Raw genomic sequence first — 18763 nt, forward strand, 5'->3', positions numbered from 1 at the left:
GCATACAGCCCAATGTGAAGTAACCAGGGGGTCACAAATAGCAAAGCATGTTCTAGTAGGAAGTATGAGTGTGCACACTATGCGAGCAGCAAGAGTTAAGTACTGGTGTCAGTGTATTGCATGCAGAGCTATCTGTTGAAACACCAATTTGGGGCACCCTGGGTTGTGTGAAGGCAAAGATATCTCACTAATTCACAGTGGTACTGAAGCAGAAAAATGCTGTGAGCAAGTAAAGAAAAGATGTCTGGCACCTTCTCTCCTATCTGTCCAGTCCATGCTGTGGCCTTCTTGAATCTTGAGGGGATGAGCTACAGGCACTACTGAGACTGATGAAAAATTCACAGTCCAGATCTAGTGCACACAATTGGTACTCAAGATAGGTCTGATTATAGAGCTCATTACTACACATTCCTTGTGATCACACTTTCCCAATGTCATACCTCTGGGGGCCCTTATTCAGTTAAACAACTGTAAGGACATATGGAGAGTTCTTGTGATTGTCCTAATGGGTAACACCTAACTCCCAACTTGCAAATATAAAGCTGCAACACTTACAGAGAAGAAGGAGAAATTTAGGGGCTGGAACCCCAGAGAGGGTCTCAGTTCTAAGAAGCAGACCATGTGACTTTTTCCTCTCCTCTTTTTAAAAATTATATGTTTTTCTATATAGGTGTATATATGGGTGCCAGAGTATACTGACAGGGTGGTAAATGTCTAGACAGGGCCTTTTTCTTTTGGAGACTGGATAGTTTGTGATATCAGTAGTATCTTACTGCAGCAGCATAAATTTACAGAGACAGGATAAATCATTAAAGAAAAGGATAAGCAGTGGTTTCCTAAATATTTATGAACAACAATATAACATAGCATATAACATAATGCAATTTTGTAAATGATGTGTAATAATAATTACAAAGTGAAAATGATAGGGTTATGTCACCATTAATCAAACTATATTATCTGGAATGGCAACATCCTGTTTGCAATGAAAGAGTTTTTTGTAGATGAATACTAGGTAACAGATACATTTACAAACAATTTATTTTTGGAGATCTTAGCTATCATTCTGAAATGTGGACAAGCTATTTTGCTATGCCAGGCAAAAAAAATATTCACAGATTTGTCAGATGGTAATTAGAAGCCATATGTTCACACCAACAAGAAAAGTTGTTAATTAATACAGACCATGTAGAATCGAGAGGGGAATATATAAAATCACAGCAATGTGTTAAAAGATATTCAACTCAAAATGTTCTTAGAAATAAATCAGTATCTAAATATATTTTATTCATTTATAAGCAATTATAGAAAATTTAAGAGCTAACCATACTGATTTATATATACAAACGAAAGGACCATACTTAACTATGTATAAAAGACATATACTGTATACTGTTATCTAAAACTATATAGGTGTCTGGGGCCCCATACAGCTAAGTAGTTAAAGTTCCACCTAGAACCGTAATACCAGATCAGAGGGCAATTAGTACCGTACATACTCGAGTATAAGCCGTCCAAAATAGAAGCCGAGGTATCTAATTTTACCTCCAAAAACTGGGAAAGCTTATTGACTCGAGTATAAGCCGAGGGTGAGAAATGCAGCAGCTTCTGGTAAGTTTCAATCAAAAAATTGAGGGTTTCTGCTCCCATTGGAGGTGCCGGCGTCTCGTTTTTGGATGCCCGCGACCATTCTTGGATGCCGGCGAATATTCTTGGAGACTATTCTCGGACGCCGGCGACTATTCTTAGGCCCTGGTGACTATTCTTAGATGCCGGCGACCGTTTTTGCGCTTGACCCGAGTATAAGCCGAGGTAGAGTTTTTCAGCATATTTTGGGGGCTGAAAAACTCGGCTTATACTCGAGTATATACGGTAAACACCTCTTGGGCCCAGATTTAAAAATTGCTGTGCTGGCCCCAGATATTAAACTTAGAATTTTTACATGACTACTTTAAATTGCCTGGCTGTTTTCCTAGCAAATTTAAATTGAGAAACTTGGAAAGCACATTCCATATACATGTACAGACACATATACATACAGTATACATATACGCAATGGGATGATTGTAGCACAGGACATCTTTTGAAGGCGTGAAAGCCTGAAAACAATTCATGCAAAACTAATCCGGTAAGAATAATACCTTCATAAAAACAAAGGAAAACTGAAATTTAGGGACTAATAGTATATTAACTAACCTCTGAAAGGCAAATGGTTATCAAAAGACAATATGCAGAAGTGCAGTGTTAAATTATTTTACATATTTGATAAAATGTCAAAGTCCCTTTTATGTTTAGTCATTTCGGTTTCAGTCGATAAGGAGACGAACACGTCTTTTGTTTAAATGTTCGTAATAAAGTTGGTTAAAGGAAGGGATACAATGGACAAGAAATAAGGAGGATGTGGTCTTTCAGGTAGTAAACTAGACAGGGGCAACAGCCTTTCTAGAGGGAGAGCTATTGTTGCATAAAGGAGACGTTTAGCTCAATCTGTCAAGTCTTTTTATCAACTTTAAAAATCTTTAAAGTCTTAATTCAAGATATAACAAAAATAATGATATATCTTAAATAAATCAATAGGGGTGAAAGCACAAGCCATATTCATTGAACATATGTTGCCAATGAATTTATACTGCCCTAAAATCAGCGCTCACATGCACACCAAATAAATATGAAAATATACATTTACAGTTCTTTCAGTTCTTAGAATTGTGTTCCTTGTTTATAATGTATTTACATCCGGATGATTTTTTTTTCTCTTTTAGGAAAATTAGAACATTTTTAGAGTGAAAACTGCCCACATTAGAGTGGTCATTTGGCTTCCACTAGAGTAATTGGGATGTACCATCATCGAAACTGCATTTAAATACATAGTGATTTTCAGATTTACTCCATTTATTTAGAGTGTGATTCTTTTTGTTGTCTATAATACGGCTGTGTATAGATGCAAAACATTACATACTGAATTCAGACATGTTAAATCTGCATCACCTTTACAGAAGAACAGAAACCTAAGCCTTAAAAACATTAAGAAGCCGCAGACAGTTCAACTGAAGAGTACATAGAAATAAGAGCCTAAATATTCACACACTCTTCAAACCTTATTGATTTATTGCAGAAAATTAGTTTTTTTATCTTTCAAGGGGATTTGCCTTTAAAAAAATAGTGTTCCAATAAATAAAAAGGAAGAAATCATGCAAACACGAAAATGGAAATGCAGCTCGGCTAAAATAATTTGCACAATAATAAAAATAAATATGTGCACTGGAGAGTCTCGCGGGGAAAAATCCTGACTTCGTAGCTGTACTTCAAAACTAACTCTGACAGCCTGCTCATTAACAATGAATCAAATTTGCATGCCATTTACAGAACAGAAGGAATACAATCATAAAAAAGGGAATTCCAAATACTTAAAGTGAGGGGGGACATGGATTTAAGTTTGTATTAACTGAGCATAAAGCACTGCATAGCAATTCAGCTTTACAGTACTGGGGTAGGTTTGAAACACAACACTTTGCAATGTCTACCTTTGTAAAAGCAAACTGTGCTCCCTTGATAATGTTCCATTATCAGTACTCATCTGCAGCGGCCTAGATTTCACTGTATAGTACCACTTCAGTGAAAAATAATCCACTGATAATACAAGAGCATCAGCTTTATTCCTGACAAATACACAATTTTTAGCAATCAAAGGATCATCTCTTCAAAATCTCTGTAAACTACCCAGATAGAGAGTTTATCTAGGATGCATTGGTTAACCCTGTAGAGTCAGATTAATGTTTAAATCAAAATAATACCATGATATTTTGCTTTCTTACAACAAATCTAGCAGCCAATTTTAAAGAGATTTGGTTAACTTTTGCCAGGACCAAACAAAAGATTTTCTTGTTGTCACTGGGGAAATTCTGAGAAGTTTATTTCCATTCCGTAGCCCATAGGCCAAAATTGAACATTGATTTATAATGCTGTTTAGTAGCTTCTGCTGCTCTACTTTAGAGCACCATTCCTTCTCAGCTTTCTTAGCTAGGCTAGGGACTGTAGTATTAGAAGTAATATCAGACACAATCTAAAACAAGCACAAAAAACATTATCACTCCAGAAAAGGGTACTTCACTTAGTACAGAGGAACAGCCGTGGTAAAAAGAAATTATTTCTACAAAAGTCAGGACTTGTCCATTCTTGGTGCCACCCTGACACAAACTGAGTCAACTATCCTAGAAGAGGAAAATGACTAAATGATCACCCCCTTCAATTTTACCAGGAAGGAATCAAAATTAAATTAGTTAAGAAAACTAATGTAAATGTTATCTATCTCAATATATTGAAATATCAATTATTAATGCATCTACTTGGAAAGTAATAGGAATAGTATAGTTTTCTCCAAAATGTTCATAAAGGCCTTTGCATGTCAGCTTGTCTTGGGTTCTAACCACACATGACATTTTTCTCCAATGGCCAATCAACAGCCAATAAATCATGACAAACAGTATCATTCTATTAACCAAAGCTCTCACAAAAAAATGTAGAAGGGACAGGTTATCTTATAATAATTCTTATATTTTCACAAAGAAGGCATAGTATAGATGCTCAGGAATCATTAATATACATGTTCAGTTTCACATATAAAAGTGACACTAAATAACTATGTTTAAGTAAGTAGTGGATCTATCTTGTTGTGGTTGTGGAATCCCCGTTGTGATTATAGTAGGCAAAAGGGGATGTAGTGAAAATGCAATACAGTATATAAATACGTGAATAAAATAATCCATACAGTTTTCTTTTAAGAGATGTTTTGCATGCAGTATTTATGACATACATTGTTACATAAAACAGTTTAAATATAAAAAAAATTGTAATAGACTATGTTGTATTAGCTTGTGATTGAAGAAAATGACATAGCAAACTATTTTAGCATAACTTTATTAATTATATTGTTAATAAATCTGTATTTAGCCACAAATCCCTCACTATATATACAATATGAACATTATAAAGTTTGTTTTGGAGGTCCTAGCAGTGGTATAACTAGGGGCCAATAAATTAAATAAAATATTTTGTGAGTAATGTGCCACTATGGGTTGAACTACATGGGTGCTTTTGTTGCATAGATGTTCATTTTGGTTCAACAGTCTGCAAACACTTGTGCTATAGATGGTCTAACTCCACTTCAATCTTACCATCTTACCATGTTATTATATATTGTGTTAAGTCAAATAGGGTATCTGCTTTATTTCTATATGAGGTGATTTCAAATAGCTTAGAAAAAGATAAATGTCAGCTTTTATTTACCATATATTATTGTAGTCTTCCACAAGCTTCTCAAAATAGGTTACAGGACGTTTTGTACATTCATTCAGACACAAATTTTCAGTGTGATTCAGGTCTGAGCTTTGTGGGGCAGATTTATCAAGGGTCGGATTTCGAAGTGAAAAAAACGTTGAAATTCGACCATCGAATAGGGTAGTCCGACATTTGAAGTCGAAGTCGAAGGATTTTTAAGATCGTGCGATCGTACTTCGATCGTACTACAATCGTACGATTTTAGAAAAAAAATCCTTTGACTTCTCAAAACGTAGCCAAATACTGGCTATAGGTTCTAGGAGGCCCCCATAGGTTAACATAGCAATTCGGCAGGTTTAAGGTGGCAAAGTGTTGAAGTCATAGTTTTTTAAAGAGACAGTACTTCGATTATCTAATGGTCGAATAGTCAAAGCATTTTCACTTCGAATCGAATTTGGCCTATTCGATAGTCGAAGTACCCAAAAATTACTTTGAAATTCAAAGTTTTTGAATTAGAAAATTCACTTCGAATTCACTTCGACCCTTAGTAAATGTGCCCCTGTGTGTCTTTCAGCTATTTTGTTACAACTTTGGAGGTATGCTTTGGATCATTGTCATACTCGAAGACATAATATGTTGCTGGCTAATGTCTTGAGGGGTTGTTTTAAAATGTAAGCTCCTTCCTCTTGATGTCTCTGGTCCCTTTTCCAGAAAAGAACCTCATAACATGATACTGTCACCCCCATGCTTCACAGTTGGGGTGTGGTTTTTCAACTTACAGTAAAAGCCTCACCTTCTTCCTCCATAAATATTCATGATTTTATGGCCAAAATGTTCTATTTCAGTTTCATCTGATCAGATAACCCTCCTTCAAAAGGCTAGGCCTTTCTACTGCTAATCATCTGCAAACTTTGGTCAGTGTTTTATGCAGGATTTTCTTCCTTGCATGGCAGTATTTCAGGCCATGACAATGAAGGACTTAATACCTAATGCCTTCATATCCTTCACTAGTTCCTTGATTTTTGTCCTGAGGTTCAGTTGAAATTTCCAGCTTAAAATCCATTCTTTCCTGGAAGCTAATTTGAACCTTCTTCCTGAATGATGTAGTGTCCCAAGATTTCTGGTGTATATATTGGTGTATAAATTGACGCTCCTCTGATGTTCAGCTTTTTGGAAATAGTTCCTAAACAGGAACCATGCTCGAGGAGGTCCACAATTTTGTTTTTGAGGTCTTGGCTAAGTTGCTTATATTTTGTTGCATCCCAATAATTACTGCACTGTGTCTTGCAGCTGCACAATGAAATTTTGTTGGAACAAAAAAATTTCAAAGATGACTGAAGCCTTCCAAAATTTTATTATACTATCATATGTCTTAAGCACTGAAAAGGATAACATTAGCACACAGAGGCTATACACAGAGCCTCTGTAATATGTACACCACTTGGAACATGTAAAGTTTAATCAGATATTTGATTTTGTAAAAAAAATCAACACTCATTGTTGAGTTATGACGTCCCTAAAATGATTTCAATAGGTTTTCAATTTAAACAGTATTGTTTCAATTCACCACCCACATTTCCACATTAATAGTGTTCTTGTCAATAATTCTGCTCTATACTTTAGTGCTGAAAAATGCCTCAATAATAGCAGCTATTAATATCCTTGCCATAACCTTCAGTGACCGGGAGCTAAGCTTGTTCAGTGGCACTAGATATGCTGTATCATAAGGTCGCATTTGATATATGTCTTAAGTTTCAGTCTATGTGTAACTTCATTCCTGAGACTGCTGTGAAAGTGTTCACAATTATCCATGATGTTCTACCTTCGAGCTAAATTGGGAGTCTAACAAAGACAAAATGATAGCTGCAGCTGCCAGCAGACTCTAACACCAAAGAGCATAGCTGCAATTAAAAAGAAAAAGCTTTTTTCCTTTGGTTATAGAAGAAAACAGTAGATCTTTATTAAATCAATGGACATTTGCAGGGGCTTTTCTATAATGATAACAATACTGATATAAAAACTGAAATATTCCAGTGTAACAATCAGAAAGCTGATTGTAAATATGGTTGTGTCTGAAACAGGATAAAATTGTTCAAATACTTTTTTTAAATTTAGCACTCTGTGCTATTAAGAGATGTTGGGCTCTAAATAAACAGATGCTCCAGGTCAAGTAATTAATCACTTACATGCTTTTGAACCACAGAATAACATTTTCATAATTGGTCGCTATATATTATAAGACTTGGAACAAATGTTTCACATGTCAATACTTATCTTCAGAACTACTTATAGAATGATTGAAATACAAAAAGAGAAGAAAGGTAACACCAACATGACAACTCAAAACACACACAAGAAAATATCATGATGCTAATAATCACACAATCTTATCATATAGTAGATAGCAATCCACCTAAAAAAAAGCAATGCACTCTCAGTGAGCATCAAACTAACATAGCACATATGATATACAAATTCTAAAAGTGATTGCGAAAAAAAAACTTTAATTTTTGTTAGAAATCAAAATGGTATCTCTAGGTGGAAAAGGCAGTAAATTATCTGGCCTCCTTAATAAAAGAGAGGGTAAATTGATTAAATCTAATGGCGTCAATTCAGATTTTGATGTTTCCTATCACTATGTATATAATGGTTTCTATTTAACTATATTTTTTACTCCCACCCTTTACCTATGCTTTGATTGTCTAACAAGTGTTAATTTGTGTTTAACACTTTGTGGGATCTGTGAATGCCTGGTATACATTCTTTGGCAGATAAATTGAGTAAGCCCTGACTTCTAGGTTTCTACCCACATATATAACATGACAAGGGGACTCCTCAATTGACCTTTCCCCCTCAGCCTTCCCACTGAACCCCATTGTTACATACCTTAATGAAACACCAGGACCCAGAAATGGTGTAAAATGGCCACAGCATTTATTCACAGATTAGAGTAGCAATATTCTAAAGACAGAATTCCGTAAGAGCTACTATGCTCTGCCGTTCCTCACTGATTACATGAGATCAGCACTATGTCATTATATCCACCACTGATTATTAGGCTGCCTTTGCCTACAGAAAGGATGGCCCCCAAATCTGCAACCACCAGGAGCTGCATCTCCTGCCATGAGAGAAGTTCAGCAGCCTTGCTGGCGTCCTGAATCTGCAGTGTCTCAATTATTGGAAATCCAAGCAGAAGCAGTAGTAGCGTCTGTATCAACCCACTGTGCAGTAACAGGAGAGAACCTTCTTTCTCCCTCTTCTAGATATACATGTGCAGTACTCTGGCAAGGTCCTACTGCTGCTGAGACAAATAAAATTTAAAAAACAATATAATATTTGCACTGTTTTAATCCAGAGGAAGGCAAAAAACCCAACCTGAAGTCAGTGGCAATTATACCAGAGGAAGGCAAAAAACTCAGCCTGAAGTCAGTGGCAATTATACCTCAAGATGGAAAAAAATCCTTCCTGACCCCAATGGCAATCAGGAACATTCCCTGGATCAAGCAAAGATTTTTTAAAAATGTTTTCATCTATGGCCAGCTTTAGTCAACAACTTTAAGGGGAGCCACATAAGACATAATTATTCAGTGAGTTTGCAATTGTTCCTTAGCATGCAGCTCAGATTCAAAGGCAAATGGTTATGTCCCATGTGCCCCCCTCAAGTCACTGATTGGCTACTGCCTGGTAACCAATCAGTGGAATTAAGGGAGATGCAAAGCAGGAAGTAGTGTTCTGGCTATTATGTTAGACATCCAGTCACTCCAGCCTTTATACATTACATTTTTGGCTAATTAACTACAGTATATTACAAACATTTTTTATTTACCAAGTTTTTATTTTTATACTGAACAATTCCTTTAACTCATTGCTTCTCACCCAATCATAGCTACATCTGATTCTGCCAATCTCTGCTGCTAGTCATTTGGATCCCTTGTCATGCAGACCCTGCATTTATTGCACCAGGCCTTTACTTTACTTCCTAAATGTCTTAAGTGAGTCAGGTCTAGAAGTTGAGTGACTGTACCAATAAAAATAATGTGTCAGAGGGCATAGCAAAAATGTTTTCTTGACCAAGCCTAAAAAAAGGCAGTAACACATAGATGAAATCTAGAAAAAAAATCAAAGCAAGATAAAAAAAAATATTTCACTAATTTTGTCTAATGGGATCTAAAAGGATGCTATAGTGTATCATATACTTTCTAGGCAAGACAAAAAAATTAATTTTAGAATGCATAAAGATGTTTCTTTATAATATTAAACCATATTTGTTTGATACTGTAGATACAATCTTACCAGGTTATCCTTATTTAGCTTGCTAATTTACTGTATGTCTCTAACAGTTTCAGGGATCCCATATGGAATATTGCATGTTTTAAGAAAAAAACTACTCACAAACAAACAAAATATTCACAGTGTTGGTACGTGGGTAATCATATAGCTTTAACAGCAGGATAATGAATCATTAAACATAGTGCATGTTTTGTCTGAAGCATGCTGTAATAAACATTTAAAGGCATGCCATGCTCTGAGATTATGTCATTCAATAATAACAATATACTTTCTCTTTATTTGGTTGTAACATAATACTGTGATGAAAATTAATGTTGCTCATATTTTGATGATGGCAGGATTTGAACAAGGCACATGTAGAATTTTGATTTTACCACAGTGTACTCATGGTGAACTGCACTGTTTTCTTTAAGCAAATCATGGGGGTCAAAGTGCAACATCCAATAATATCCAAGACAATTGTAACTCTGTATAAGAATGTGTATAGATGTGCACTGGCGTTATTTTGGACTATGGTCATTTTCGACCTAAGTTAGTGTTAATTTTGTAAAAATGATGATGATGATGATGATGATGATGAAGAAGAAGGCTGATATAAAATATATATCTAGGCAAATGCTAGTTTTCACATCATGCTTGAAGCTGTAGCAGCATAACAGCAAAAAGAAAAAATAAATAAATGAAATAAAGTGTTAGCATTTGCCTTCTTGGGACCTGTGTAACACACAAAGCAAGCCTCACAAGTTCTCACTTGGTTTTGATGTGGTAATGAAGCATTGATCACAGGAATAAAAAGATGAAATGGCCTTTGCTCATTCATTATTTTTTATCTTCTAGCTGTGGAAGACAGGAAATTGTTCATTGGGATGGTTTCGAAGAAATGTAACGAGAACGATATCAGGGTGATGTTCTCTCCATTTGGTCAGATAGAAGAATGTAGAATTCTGCGGGGACCTGACGGGCTGAGTCGAGGTGAGTGTGCCGTCTGTAAAGACCTCTTCCTTAAGCGCTAATTGGTGCAATATGTCACAGGCTGCAGATGTGCTGGACCATAGTTCACTCAGAATTGCATCCCATGTGATGTAGTTAGCCACGTAAACTTTCCAAGGAGATAGAGAGGAGTAAACACTTGTATTTGTAATGTCAAAAGGTTTCTTTATTGGAAGCATGCTCCGGCGTGTTATAACAATAACAATGCAACATGGAAACAGTTTATCTACTACTTTTCAGGCATAGCAATGCTTAAACATTTATCAAGTCATGTGAAACGACAAAAGATTCTGTACAAAGATGATTATTGAACTATATCAATTTGCCAAAGTTGGGCATATTTTTCTTGAATTAAAGGGTAAACGTATTTTAAGCACCAGTCTCTATTCCTACATTCATGGCCCATTTTTTTTTTTAAAAAAAATTGAAATATAATTTTAGCATTTTTTTCTGGTACAATTGACTCTTGTAAAGCAAGACAATTCAAGAGGATTAAACTAGAGAGGAAGGTCTAAATGTCAATTTGCAACTCTGGTTCACACTGATTAACTAAATCAAATCCATTCTGATAACAGTTTCCATCTGTTTCTGAGCTGATTATGTAGGAACCTGAAAATCAGCACATTTAAATTCGATGCAAGATGGCTTTGCTCACAAGATATTTTGGAGGCAGGTCCCACAACACCATTTTCAATTACATGTTCAGCACTAGGGACTATTTGCTATAGTACTTTGATTTTTACAACAAGTCAACACAACCAACACCAAATGACACAAAGACAATGCACAGACTGAGAGCAATGAAGCACACATATGCCACCATATTTCACTCAGGAAGAAGTGTTGCACTGAAAATGAAAAATAAATAAGTAAAATTAATTTTAAAAATGCTTACAGTTGTCCCATGCTACTGAAGAAAATCTCATTGCCTAAAGCATGATACAGCAAGAACCACAGGCAATTTTACATTCATACAAGTAACTCTTACTAGATTGTCCCATAGGCAATGTAGGCTTATTAATTAAGAGAACTATATTACAGCCTTTCAGCCATTTTTATCATCAGAGTTTCTCTGGAGTGTAGTACAGCTATCAAAATGTGACATTTTGCTAAAGCTATCTTATAATTAACCCCCCACACACACCTTGTTTAACTGTAAGTCACTGCCTTTGCTTTTGGATGGTGGTTAGTATTGAAATATCTAGTGCCATTCCTTTAGATCCCAGAAACCAAACCTATACTGTAGATCAGTGTTGTCCAACTTCTGTGTTACTGAGGGCCGACATTTTTCTAGCCCACATGGTGGAGGGCCAATAATGGAAGCCAGGGTTGACAAATCCCTGTTTTTAAACTACACCTACTTTAAACCACACCCATGTTACCACAAGACCATGTCCACATTAATTGTAATAGCACACCAAAAAACCAAATGGTTGATTCTCACTGCAGGGATATCACTTATCACTTATATGCGAAAAACGTTAAGTCATATTAAGACATACCCATAGGGAAGGTATAGTATTGCACACCCAAGGAGAATAGGGCAGGCAGAGTATGGCACACACAGGGAGCATAGGGAGGGCAGAGTACAGCGCACACACAGGGAGAATAGGGCAGGCAAAGTATGGCCAACATTAGGGGCATAGGGCAGAAAGTGTGTGGCACACAAAGGCAGAGTAAGGCACACACATGGAGCATAGGGCAGGCAGTGTATGGACCATACAAGGAGCATAGGGCATGTAGATTATGACACACACAGGGAGCATAGGGAAGGCAAAACAGAGTAGGAGAAAGGGAAACCTAAGAGGACCACTCTGAGATGTGCTACATACAGTTGCAAAGTGCTGGTGCCCCGTCAGCATCTTGTATGAAGTGTGAGGTGTGAACAGTTGAACAATGTGGGCAATTATCACCTTTAAATGTGTGTCAGACAGGGCACTTTAGGGGTGTGAACAATAGAGGTGTTACAAATGTGAACAAAGCAGGGGGGATTACATGTGTGAACAGGGGATTATAGTCTGAGTTTGAGGTTTAAACAATGCAGGGGCCAATAAATCTCTGTACTGATACCGTATATACTCGCGTATAAGCCGAGTTTTTCAGCACCCAAAATGTGCTGAAAAACTCAAACTCGGCTTATACGCGGGTCATACCTTTCCGCGGCCCCAGCAGGACTGCCTGTGACTGCCTGTGTCGCCGCCCGGAGCAGGTCCAGGAGCTCCGGGCGGCGCGTCCTTCCCTGCCGGCGTTCGCTTTCAAAATGGCGGCGCCCATGGCCGCCACGTGGGTAGCGGCGCCGGCCGCTACCCACGTGGCGGCCATGGGCGCCGCCATTTTGAAAGCGAACGCCGGCAGGGAAGGACGCGCCGCCCGGAGCTCCTGGACCTGCTCCGGGCGGCGACACAGGCAGTCACAGGCAGTCCTGCTGGGGCCGGGTCACGTTTTACTGTGACAGAGGGAAGGACAGAGGGAAGAGCAGCAGACGTGAGTGCCGGGGTGGGGAGAGCGACGGGGTGGGGAGAGCGACAGATGGGGAGGGCAGGGGGGGGAAGTGGCAGAGGGAAGCAAACATGAAATGGGGGTGGCAGAGGGAAGCAAACATGAAATCCGGGCGGCGACACAGTCAGTCACAGACAGTAACAGGTACCTGCCCAGTGTCCCCCAATTGTTGCGGCCGGGTCACATTCACATTTTGAAATCTGACATGGGGCCCCTAGGCTTATACACGAGTCAATACATTTTTCCAGTTTTCTTAGGTAAATTAGGTACCTCGGCTTATACACGGGTCGGCTTATACACGAGTATATACGGTACATTTTAAATTTTACACATGGTAACCAGACACAGCAGGGAGACTTTCATGTGGGGGGCCACAAAGGGGGGGGTCGCGGGCCACATGCAGCCCGTGGGCCACCAGTTGGACAGCCCTGCTATAGATGATGAAATATGTTCTCCATAATTCCAGGTAGAATAAAAATCAATATTTATAATCTTTAAAAAGGGTTGTATGCTACCTCTTCGTGTTTCATCTCAAACATGTTAGTTCAGTCCTGCTAGATCCACACGGAGCAGTGAAAGTGGACCACTCGCATAAATGCTCACGTCACCATTAAATGTGTGTCAGACAGGGCACTTTATATTTAATAGTATTAGGTGTTGCAACAGATAGGCAGGGTCTTTTGCAGGAAACACAGCACATGTCCCATTAACCTAACACTTATAACAAAAAGTATTATAAGGCTGATACCTTCATTGGCTAATTTAGCTGGTAGGTTCCTTGCTAACCTCCACCCCAACTGGCTCAAAATTGCCCAGGGTACTAACCCCAATCCCATTGGGACCAAAACTGCCCTTGCTATCCTAATAGCTACCTAACCACTTTTAAGGTGGCCCTGGCACATCATAATCCTGCTTGCCATGGTCCTATCAGCCCTCTTTGTTGTCTGGCTATGCTGCTTGTCTTGCCATCAGATCTTCACAGGTCAAAGAATAAGTTCCCAGCTCAGACAATCCCTTTTTCTGCAGGAATTCACTTACATGCCAACTGTATTTGGAGCCAGCTGATGGTCACCTGATGACTAACTATTTACACACTTACATGCACACACAGAATTGTGACAAAGTAACAAACAAAAAGGAATATACATTTTCATAAACTGAGGAACAAGCAGAGACATACTGTAAAGATACGAAGGGGGGATAAGTAGAAGAGACACAGACGTAATATAGATTACTCATATACTTTAGATGAAGAGTAGTGGCAATTGATATTTACTGATGTCAGGAATTGGTATTTTGGTATATATGGGCCTGATTTAAATGTTTTGCTTCCACACTAGTGTGTTTTATTAATGAGAGATGTGAAAGGGTTATTGTTAATATAAGTCTCCTTGGATTTGTCCAAACACTAAAAGGGGTTGGACCAAAAATATGTTTTGTTCTCTTCTTTGTGAAGTGCATATTGGTCTCTTATAATTTCATTATTATATAATTAATAATCATCATAATTTTATATTTCTCTTGAGTAGATATGGCAAAGTATTCCAAAAGAACCCCCAGTTCTTTTATTGGGTGAGCACAGGAGTTTGGAATTAATGCTCAAGCACTCATTTACTGCATATAGTTTACCGAGTCCTGCAAACAGTCATACTACCCCATAAGCAATAAACAAAGACAACATTACTTTTTCACCAATATTCAGGCCCAGATTTGTGGCAAGGGCCTAGGGCGGCAGAAATTCAGACGCATAGTTATGGATACTGGACATGCACTAGAGATTTGCAAATCTCCCTCACACCAGTCGCCCCGGAGTGCAGGAAGGAGAGGGAGATTGCGAAGGGGGGGAAGCTAAAGGAAGGGGGGCGGGGCATCAAGCAGAGATGGCCTAGGGGTGCTGGGTAAGTAAATCCAGGCCTGCCAATATTTGCATTTACTATCTTATATTTCCAGTACATATTGTACTTGGGTTGTTATTTAAAAGTGAATTGTTGTAAGAACCATGCAGTTAAATGTCTCAGTTCTTATTGGGAAGATGAAGGGGATTAGACCTGCCCATTCTCCAGTGGATTTGTGTTATCTAGCAAAGTTTAAGGGTTTTTATAATACTATAATGTGCAGCTTTGCTTTCTGATAAATGTTAAAGTTGCTGAGCATTCTGCTCACTGAATGGCCTACAGATTCTCCCAGTTAGTCCAAATTTTTGAAGTCTTATGGGGAATGTAATATTGGTCGCTAATGCAAAAATCATTCTCAACGAGGAAAAAAGTTTGCAAAGGGAACAATTTTGCAGTTGCGAACACTTTGCCCCTCACATAACAGTGGGATAGTGATTGTGTATTTTATAGTTTGTGATAGTGTGCAGTGTATGTAACACAACTCCTTAATAAATAGTTGTTTTGTTTGCTCAAAAAGTTTACGCCACCTTCAGGCAAGTGTTCAAGCAGCTTTTATCAGTTTTAAAAAGTAACAGTAAAGTATTAGTAGATAAAGAAATGGCGACACGTGGTGTCTGAAAGACAGATCGTTAGAGCAAAATGGAGATGTTTGCATGCAGTCCAAGTGAATTTTGTCTGAAAAGCTTTTGCTTCATTGGATTTTTAGGACATATACTATAATGCACATTGCAGAAGAAGAGGACATTTAAAATTGGAACAACATTTTTGCTTTCTTGTTAAGGGGCAGATTCTGAATAATTATGACTGCCTTTTACATTATGGAGCATTTTAGACTGTAGGGTTCTACATAAAACATTAAAACAGGCATTTGATATAATTATAATGTCAATTTTCTCTGTAAGTAAAGACACACCCGGCATCATCTTTTAACAAGTCACAGCTGCCCAGTAAAATATTTTTTCAGATTTGCCCAAACAAACGCCTAATTTTGAAAGTATCCTCCTTTGTGCCTGTAGAGATGTATATGTATACAGAGAATACTTTTGTTTTCTACCTTTTGTATACAACATACTTTTCCGTAAATAATACAGAACACTTGAGGACAATAAGACTATATATATATATTATATATGCATGTTCAGTGTACGCACTGGATTCAAAGTATAAATGGGTGCGTTGGTCAAATCTTTTCATACAGCATAGCAAATGGACCCGCACTCCTTTTGACGTGAAAGTGAATATGTTTTATTTATATAACTTGTACATAAAACACATTTACTTTCATGACAAAAGGAGTGCCCTTTTCCATATATATATACATATATATATATATATATATATATATATATATATATATATATATATATATATATATATATCTTCTGCAATGTATTCATTTTCTAAAGAGGTTGCTTGCAACTTTTATATTTTTATGGACAAATTTAGTGCATCTCTCCAAGCAATAACTTGATTTGAAAACAGCTAATTGTTTTGTGTTCCCAATCATGTTGCATGGATAAATGTGTTAACACTGATTTTTTTAGGTAACAGGCATGTGAGCAAATATAATTACATTATTGAGCATGCCCTTTTTGAATAAAGAGAATTGTATGAGCTCTATTTTACAGCAAGAATCTATATTCTTCTGTGCATTTAAAATATACATAACAGACTTCTTCCTTCCAACAACTGATCTTGAAAGCAATTAGAAGATTTTCAAATGGAATTTTGGATTTGCATTGCATTACATTTTACATTAAAAGGAAACTGATTGATCAGTAAATTAAAAGGAAACACACTTAAGGAGCGACTTAGTTGTATAAAAGAACCATTATTGTTCTGCTTATATATTTTTTTCAAGATTGGCTAATTGCAACATCTTAGAGTAACTTTCAACCAGCATACCACTATTGAAAATTGTTACAAATGCGTACATGGTGCCTTATTGATTTTTGTTGATATTTTACATGCCTCTTATGCATTCTTAACCTTAGTTTAGTAATTGCTAGTATGGAACACACTCATCGATAATAAGATCAAATTAAATAACTGAAAGGATGCCTAGGCAACAAAGTGGCATGTTATTCATAAGTGCAGAGTCTGTACATACCACTATAAGATAATGATCTTCAAATTCAAATCAGTAGCTATGAAATGTAACCTCTAAGTGCTAGATCCTGTGTTAATTTAGAACACCTGTTTTTTCAGCTATGCTGAAATACACATATTTTATTTAGTCCATTACACATACTTTCGCAATTTCAGAAAATGTTTCAGAAGCTTGTTATAGAAATTGCCACAGAGGAGTGACATATATTAGAATTTCTATAGCTACTAATAAGAATATACTTTCTCCTTTATTCCCCCCAAAATAAGTCTGAAAGATTCTTGTTTTTCCCAACCATGTTGCCTATATATATATATATATATATATATATATATATATATATATATATATATATATATATATATATATATATATATATATATATATATATATATATATATATATATAGAGAGAGAGAGAGAGAGAGAGAGAGAGAGAGACAAATACAAGAGGTCCTCTGCACTCAACCCATTATCAATATATTTAAGACAGAGACATTTTGTGCATACTGCTACTGAAAAATGCCTTACCCTTTAAACAAAACAGGGATTGTTTGTCCATATATTGCAATATATTTAAGCTGACCAACTACGTCAAAGTCATCCCATATCTGGCCAGTCCTACGCTTAATTTTCATCTGATTCATTAAGAATTCTATTGCTTAATTATATATTTTACAAAGGGACTAAGTTTTACCTGCAACTTACTTGCTGCTTTCAAAGTAAAACTCCCAAACTTGGCTGCCCTTTTATTAGACACCAGTGGGATCACCTGACTATAGCTGGGAATGGTGGGAGCTACAACATGGAGCTGGTCACTGCTCCTGTATAACTATAACAAACAAGGGCAAGTTGTGTTCACTATATATATATATATATATATATATATATATATATATATATATATATATATATATATATATATATATATATATATATATATATATATATATATAAAACATGCAGGCATAGCGCAAACCATTAGTCAAAAATAAAACCTGGGTGCCAGTACGAATATAAATAGATACCAAGGTGAGTTGACAGCACCACAGCACTCCAAGGACGTTTTAAGGCAAAGGTTTCAGCAAACAAAACGTAGGTTTATTGGTTCCAACGTTTCAGTTCCACACTGGAACTTTCATCAGGGAAAGTGATGAAAGTTCCAGTGTGGAACTGAAACGTTGGAACCAATAAACCTACCTTTTGTTTGCTGAAACCTTTGCCTCAAAACTTCCCTGGAGTGCTGTCAACATACCTTGGTGTGTATCTATATAAATCTCCATATATATCCAAATATATAAAGTATATTGATAGTGTCATGGCTATTGAAACAGTGGTTATTTAACCATGTAAGTTAATAACCCAAGCATAGTGAGAGACTGGTGCTTAAATTTACTGTACATACAGTACTATCAAAACAATTTGGGGAGAGGTGAGAATTGGACTGTAAGTGATGTGGACTGTAAGTGACTTGTCTACTAACTGTGTCAGTATCACATATCCATGTATTCAATGGGGTGGACCTACTGCTACAAATTTTCCTACAGCCATAGCTAGAAGGGGGGGAGAGAGTTTCTATAGTATGTCATTGTAGCAGAACAATGTATTAACATCTGTTAACCTAAAATATTTTCCTTCACCAAAGACAGAGCTAATACAGTCCGCACTCCAGTTGGGGGTAACAGAATTTTTTTTTAATCGCCCAC

The 18763-nt window shown here is 36.9% G+C and overlaps 1 protein-coding gene across 23 annotated transcripts in view; it reads left to right on the forward strand.

Annotated features, from left to right (window-relative positions):
* The window catches only part of celf2.S (CUGBP, Elav-like family member 2 S homeolog), a 282887-nt gene that overhangs the window by 209041 nt on the left and 55083 nt on the right, over positions 1-18763 (forward strand). For all 23 annotated transcript variants that reach the window (XM_041587475.1, XM_041587455.1, XM_041587456.1 and 20 more), the window contains 1 exon segment: positions 10405-10539. In XM_041587475.1, coding sequence (XP_041443409.1) covers positions 10405-10539 — 135 coding nt within the window.

Source organism: Xenopus laevis, chromosome 3S (genome assembly GCF_017654675.1).
Source record: "Xenopus laevis strain J_2021 chromosome 3S, Xenopus_laevis_v10.1, whole genome shotgun sequence".
In the NCBI taxonomy this organism is placed as follows: domain Eukaryota; kingdom Metazoa; phylum Chordata; class Amphibia; order Anura; family Pipidae; genus Xenopus; species Xenopus laevis.